We start from the raw sequence: 7,500 nt of genomic DNA, 5'->3' as shown, positions 1-7,500 counted from the left end.
AATCAATTGCTGGTACTGCTACAGTTGTGAATTTTGAAGAAGTCTGTGCTAAGCAAAACAAAACACTAGAACATGATCGTGAATATTTCAACAGAATCATTTCAGCCAGGAATGGAGGTTTTGGAGCTGAGCCATTGTCTCCCATTTGTAGCTGGCCGTCATCACCAGTGTGCATAAGGGATGTGACAACGGGAAAACCAGATCAATTGAAGGAGAGCGAGGTTGAAAATGAGGGTACCTCTTCTTATGAGGAGAGGGAAAGTAAGAAATCCATCTTTATGCCTCGTGTTATTAAATCCCTTATGCAATATCCCAGTGACCGGTTGATGGAAATTTTGCACACAGAAAGTGATCTTCAATTTGCATCAGATGAAGAACAAAGTGATGAACATCTTTCTTGGCTGGAAAATGTGAAAATTCCATCTGGCATGTCCAGGGCGCAACTTACCAGACATGTGAAGTTGCTAGAGGAGTATAAGAAAATAGCTGAACAAATTAGGAAGCAAGAGAAGCAATTGAAGATGATTAAGAAGCTCATAGAGTGGAGCAATTTACTCTTAGAAGTTGGCAGCAATGTTGGAATTGTTGGAGAGTCATCTGCTGATTCAGAAGCTTCTTCCATGTCAAATTTCTGCTAACATCATGATAAGATAATTTGAGTACACTCTTTTTTATAAGAAAAATAAAACTTTGAGAGTTCACATCTTATGCCATTTGGCCCTGAAAAATATTCTTCAAATGCTAATGATTTCAGTAAACCTGAATAATAATATTCAGGTTCACTGAAATCATTATTATCATCATATTTATCTCTGGATGAAAAATGTCTCAAACTCAGGGATGAATTACATGTAAATACATGCAAACCAATGTAAAAGAAACTGGAGATGTACTTGACTGACTCTCATATGGTCTTACGATGTTCTTAAAATTTTGGTCAATCCTTATATCAGGGGTCTTATATAAGAGATTCCTATTTAAACAGAATGAGAGAGTGGCAGCAAAACAGGTGCAAGTCTTCTTGTAGATAATAAAATTTGGAACAAGACCGATTGATGTTGCTTGCAGTTAGTTGCTTAATTTCAGACCCAGCCGATTTTTGTACAGGCATTTCCATTTTCTCTTAATGAGAATCAACCAGCTAAATTTTGGAAAGTTTTTCTCAACATTAACATTAATTAAGTTAATAATATTTTCCAGTGGGTTAATGAATAGTTGTATTTACTGAAGAGGAGCTTCCAGCTGTAGTCTTCATAGGGATAAGCGATTCAATGTAATGGTTAAAAATTCCCCTCTAGGTTTACGCATTTAAAAGGAACCTCTAACTTCCCTTTCTCCAAAAGGCTCAGTTGGTTGAGCACCGGACTGTCACGCGGGAGGTCGCGAGTTCAACTCCGGCCGGACCAACACTCAGGGTCTTTAAATAACTGAGGAGAAAGTGCTGCCGATGTAACTACATCTGCAAATGGTTAGACTTTCAAGTCTTCTCGGATAAGAACGATAAGCGGGAGGTCCCGTATTACAACCCTTCAATGTTAATAATCCTGTGGGATGTAAAAGAAACCACACACTTGTCGCTAAGAGTAAGGCACATAGTTCCCGGTTTTGTGGTCTGTCTTCTGTTGTGTATCATGGTTGGGAGGGTAAAAAAGGGGCCACAGTAATTGGCGCAAGCTGTTGTGGCGCTCTGCCAGCTTGACTGGCAAAGTTATTAAAATAATAAAATAAAAAATAAAAATGAATAACTTAAAGGTGGAAGGAGCTGTGTCATGAAATTTAGCCAAATTCAGCCACTTGAAACTGGCAACCAAATCAAGCAAAACTTAAAAAAAAAATAACTACTTAGGACATTGATGGAATGTTTGAATAAACCAGCAAATACAAAAGGAGGCAGGGATGGGCAGAAGTGAAGAAGATTAAAATGGATTGTGTTTGGGCGTTTTTGAAAACTGTTCAGCCTTACAGTTTTTCAAAGTTGATCTCTGTTGTTTGTAACTTTAATTGTGTATGTTCAACAGCCATTTTTTTGTCAAAAAGCTTTGGTTTGTGTTGTTTAGAAGTAATTTCTGAGTTAACATTGAGTTGTATAGTGAAAAGGGGTGAGCAAATGGTAAAACGACACAAAATGAACTGCACTGCCATGACAGCCCCTTTGATCAGAGGAAATTATGTTAGCAATCAGATTTTTTTCAAATATATGTTCAGCACATTGAGTTGTATAGTGAAAAGGGGTTAGTAAATGGTAAAACGACACAAAATGAACCGCACTGCCATGACACAGCCCCTTTAAACCAGAGGAAATTATGTTAGCAATCAGATTTTTTGAAAAATGTGTTCATCAGAAAAAAAAAAAACTTATTATGGCTGCCCTACTGTTATTATACAAAAAGGATTTGTGTACAACACAATAGGCTAACCATAACAATAATAATAATAATTATTATTCAAGATAACAGCACCCGGGAGATGAGAAACTGAAACTATGCCTCTCTGAAATTCATTTATTTCCAAGACAGACATTTTCTTTGAAAGAATTCCGAACAAATTGATGGCAAACATTATCTCCATTATTTCCCTTTAAGAACATGAAAAACTATTGCTCATCTCAACTCAGAAGAGATAAGGATATAATTTAAAGAAGATTAAGGTTTTTCAAGTTGCTGTTCTTGTACATGCTTGTTTGCAGTTATTCAGTGGAAAAAATGTGTCTGCGCTTCATTTTCAATCGCAGGATGTAATACATTAAAACCCAGTGAGTAAGAACCTCCCATTTTAAAATCACTTACTACTCATTAATATTTAATGCTTTCCCTTTTTTTTACATCACCAATATGTTGTGATGGTAAAATTAAAATGAACGACACAAATTTGAGACGCACAAGACAACTTTTGAAGGGCATATTTCGGCATTACTTGTGCCATCATAGGGTTAATTTGTTGTTGCATTACCCAGGTTTGTTTGAATTTAGTAAGAGTTTAAACTGTGTGGACAAACAAGCAACAAAAATACTGTTATGTTGCAACTGTTCAGTTCCAGCTTAAGCAACCTAATGAAGTAAGCTTCAATTCCTAAAGATTAAGACGACACCCAGTTTGTGCTGAATTTATATTTTAAGGAAGTAAGCAGTACACTTGTGTTAAAAATTTTGAGGGAATCATTGTGTCATCTACTGTCTGGCCTTGTGCAAGATAACTACCGGTAGACATTTTGATATTTATAATCAAAAGATTATTATTAGTACATGTATAGGTGACAGTTTGGTGATGATGGTGATGTTGATGATGAGGAAATAACTGTCCTCACTGTTGGTTTTTAGTTACACAAAATATTATGTTTGTCTTGGCATGCCAAAAATCTTTTGGATTAGAGGTGAACTGTAACAAATGTGAAAAATGCCTGGCTTTGATGATAAATATCTACAAGAATTTAATATGCCACAAATTTATTTCAACAGGGAATAAAGTTTGTCTCGCAGTTAGGAGAGGAAGAATGCTCAATAAAATTCACATGTTATTTTATTCTAAAATATCATTTAAAAATTCAGTGTTGTTTTTTTGATGTTGCCTCAACAAAATAATGACTAAAAACTCTTAGACCTCATGCAAACCATCATGGACATTTATTTACGTGATATAAGATGTAAAACCAACTTGCATTTGCTTTATTTTAATTATTCCAGTGAAATAATATACACTTAATTAATGTATGGTCCTGAGGGAAACAGTTAGTTTTGTTTTCCCGAGACGAAGTCGAGAGGGGCTTGAGGGAAAACAAAACTAACTAGTTTCCGGAGGGACCAGACATTAAGTCCCAAATCACAGTGCCCGTTTTGTTGAGTGAAAGTCTAGGTATGTAACAATATTACATAATAACTACTGTAATTTGGGGGATTGTTGGGTGATCATCCGTTTACGTGTAGTTTGTGCTATTCTCCTGTAACCCATTGACTTTTGAACTGCTCACCATTGTAAAATTGTCTGGCTTTAGACTAAAACTTAGGAAGTCTTACTCCTTGGAGTCAAAAAGTTGAAAATGGAAAAAAAAGACAAAGGCAAAACATTGTAACTCAGCTAAGTAGGTCCAACAATATGTTGTGCATGAATTTCTTGCAACTCTCTCATCTTTTGCTGAATACTGGCTCTTGTTTCATCAAAAGTGTTTCTCAGATTTTGTTTTTTCAGCCTTTGTTGTACTTCAAGCTCCTCACTTAGCTCAGCCAGTTCTTTTTGAATTGAGAGCTGCTTGCGAATGACAGTGACCTGTTCTGACTGTTGTCTAATTGTCTCTGTGAGGCTTTTGTACTGTTCTCTAAGGTGCAAGTGAAGAGCCCATTGTGAAAAGGAGAGGGACTCTGGCATCTCAATTTGTTCTCCCAGTAACAACGAATTTTCATCTAAATCCCCCACAGAACTGGCCAAAGGGTCACTTGAAAGGGGTAAGTCATTAGATTGTGCTACAACTGCTGCAGTGTCCATGCAAGCTCCCATTCCAGCTAAGGCAGAGTCTGTGTATGGAATCATAACAGAGCTGTACCCTGATGCTGATTGTGAGCCATTGGAATTATCGGTAATTGACACCAAAGAAGAGTCCTGCACAGGCGTCAAGTGTGATCCAGATGAACATGGAGGCAATGATGACGATGTCATACATGGTGATGAAAATAATGCTGGGGAATTACTTTCATTTTCCTGTACACCATGAAAGAAATTCGAAGGGATCTGTCTTCCTCCGTGCTTTTCAAGAATTTGAGAAAAAAGTTTGCGATCCCTCTCAATTGTCTCCTGTTGATTTGCAGTGAACTCTGTGCTTTTTATGGGCCATGTGATGCAGATAATAGACTCAGGTTTAGAATCCAGCTGACTGTACGACACATGGCAACGGCTGCGCACCCAAATCCAACCCTGCCCCTTTGTCAGCAAGCGATAACAACATGTAGTGATAACACCTGAGTAAAGTAACATGCTGTGATACTCTGATAGATTTCCCAAGTCATCCGCATGGCAGTATTCATAAAGGCATGTCCCTAGTAACTCGATAGGGTAATACCCCAGAGTTAAAGTGGCACTTCTTTCCACACACTCAAATCTCCATTCCTTATTGAGTCTCGTGGTGAATTTTGAAGCTCTCTTGATGTCAGAAATTAACACGGTGCTGTTAACTGTTGGAAAAAATACGACTCTTCCAAGCAAGACCACGCAAGGTTCTTTCTGTTGGCTAGAGGCAAGCATATTGTCTGCTCTGATGATTTTACTTACACAACGAAGAGTCACATACTCGCCAGGCCCGCGATTCAGCGGACCACGCCGAACACGCAGAGAAAATCGGTGAACTCCCACAGGATTTGAAGCGAGCCAGTTATCGTAAATAGTTCCCAAAAGTGAATACATCGTTCTTTGGTCATCCATATGCACGTAGTCTAATATATTAGTTTTTAGAATATCACCTTCGTCATAGCCAAGACAAGAGAACACATTACTCGAAACATAAATAACTTTGCCATATTCCTCGACAGCCAGAACAATTCCTTCCAACCCATCCAGCATAGTTTGACGAAATTCCTCGTTTGTAAGGAAATCCGGCTGCCATTTTCCGTACACCTTTTCTCCGCGGACATTTTCAGAGTTGGCGTCGAGTTGGTTTTGCCGGAAGTGCTCTATAGCAAATTTTAAAACGTTGTTTTTGCTAAGTCTCTTCCCTGCAAGTGGCAAGGAAGCTGAAAGTTCGTTAACTAAGTTGTTGAACCTGTCTCTTCTTTTCTTTTCGTTTCTGTTTCTGAGCAAACACGCTTTCTTGGTATCATCTTCGTTTAAAGATCCGGTCGCTTCGCTGTTCGCCATTGCACTATAACATGCTCCAAAAGCACGAAACTGTACAACAGCCGGCACGTTACATAACGTCAGCACGCGACACTTACCGTGCACCCGTGAACCAGGAATTTTTTTAGGATAGAACTTTAATCATAACTTAAAAACGGTGACGTTTAGCCTAGCAAGGTTCAGTTACGTTACATGTGTATCAAATACGAAAAAAGGCTTAATTCGTGGCGTGCGTGAACGAACTGTTGCGCGATTCCAACATGCTTCCTCGCTGCAAAAAAACACTTTTAGAAAAGGTACATATATACATACTTTCTTAAAAAGTAAAAGGAGCTAGATGGGAGCCAAAAGTCACCCGTTCAGATATGAATTCCCGTGTAATCATGCAACACACGTGTGAAATTTAGGAAGAGAGTTTCGAATAAACTGCAGGATAGTAAACACGTGAGTACGATATCACGTTGCCGGTGCGTGGCAGTCCGTAGATGTATAACTTATATTAGGAGAGGGGTTATTGGGGGCGTTACAAACATCAGTAAGGTACAGTTCGACTGATTTTTTCCCAAAAAAAATTGCACGCCCACCATTACCAACCAAACCCGTCAAAGTGACAATAGCTTGAAGTCAAACACTGCTTTCTGCTAGACATCAACGGAACGCTTATCTGTCATCTGAGAAACTTACATCTGAGGTCACTTGAGACTTTGATCTTTCATCATCAGGTCGGGGAATCTTGTCTTTGAACCACGAGAGAGTGAAAGAAGACGTTAACTAGTAGTTCGGTCGAGAACTATATGGACCGATATATGAAAAAAAAATCATATGCCTCAAGTGATGTATCATTTCATGTAAATGCGGGGTCCTGTAATTTTATACAAAATTTTTAAATTACAAAGATCATTGTATATTTTGATGACGTTGAAGTGAAGTGAAGTCTATATTTTATGAGGATAGCACGTAATTGCCATAGGCTAATGAACTCATGGCCCCTAATGGCCCTCAATCCTGAGACAACACCGGCAACTATAAAGGTGAGAAGATTATATAGAATTCTAAAATCGTTATAGATAGCAAACTATTCGAGAACTTCAGATATTTTAGACGTTCTAAAGTTCGAACTGAGAATATGGCTGACTAAGGGTTCTAAAATGTCTGGAAGGTCTAAAGTTCGAAATTTAGACATTTCCCTTTTATACCCGTCTGTCAACTACATTCGCAGTTCGAACTTTAAAACTTTAGAACTTTTATTATTATTATTATTATTATTATTATTATTATTATTATTATTATTATTATTATTATTTATTATTATTATTAACTTTTACAGCTTGTACATTAAACTAATAACTAAACAAAAGACCAGTTGGCCCATTTCGCTAATAATAATTCTTTGTTGTCACACTTCATTGTAATAAAAGTCTCAGTTTCGTACTAATTCTTGCTTTAAAACCAGATATATTAGGGCATATTTGGCATCCTCTACAGTTTTCCAATCCGGCAATAAGAGGTAATTCAGTAGGGAGCATGGATTTGCTAGGATGCCCAATAAGATGTCTTCTAGGGCAAACTTGATTCGCTCATTTCGGATTATGTGGTTAAGCGTTGTCGGTACTCTTATGGACTTCACAGTGGTCAAAATGTTGTGCGCCTCGTGAGCCCACGACAAATTTTGACCACTGTGAC

General features: G+C 37.8%; 2 protein-coding genes across 2 annotated transcripts in view; one reads left to right on the top strand and one right to left on the bottom strand.

Annotated features, from left to right (window-relative positions):
* LOC138059231 (circadian locomoter output cycles protein kaput-like) overlaps window positions 1–1,050 on the top strand; it is a 2,187-nt gene extending 1,137 nt beyond the window's left edge. The window contains exon 1 of the mRNA XM_068904790.1: window positions 1–1,050. This exon is cut by the window's left edge and continues 1,137 nt beyond it. Within this exon, the coding sequence (XP_068760891.1) occupies window positions 1–638 (638 nt within the window). The 3' untranslated portion in view covers window positions 639–1,050.
* A 1,431-nt stretch (window positions 1,051–2,481) lies between these two features.
* On the bottom strand, window positions 2,482–6,240 carry LOC138059230 (neuronal PAS domain-containing protein 2-like). Its single transcript, XM_068904789.1, has one exon. It carries the CDS (start codon window positions 5,836–5,838, stop codon window positions 4,072–4,074), a length of 1,767 nt encoding a protein of 588 aa, XP_068760890.1. The 5' UTR covers window positions 5,839–6,240; the 3' UTR covers window positions 2,482–4,071.
* Window positions 6,241–7,500: the final 1,260 nt, after the last annotated feature.

Source organism: Montipora capricornis, chromosome 8 (assembly GCF_036669925.1).
Source record: "Montipora capricornis isolate CH-2021 chromosome 8, ASM3666992v2, whole genome shotgun sequence".
NCBI lineage: Eukaryota > Metazoa > Cnidaria > Anthozoa > Scleractinia > Acroporidae > Montipora > Montipora capricornis.
Note: the sequence above shows the minus strand (reverse complement) of the source record. Positions and strands in the feature narration are given on the sequence as shown.

Bases quoted from the DNA above. Each gene is read 5' to 3' on its own strand.
- LOC138059230 (XM_068904789.1), bottom strand. From the start codon at position 5,838: ATGGCGAACAGCGAAGCGACCGGATCTTTAAACGAAGATGATACCAAG.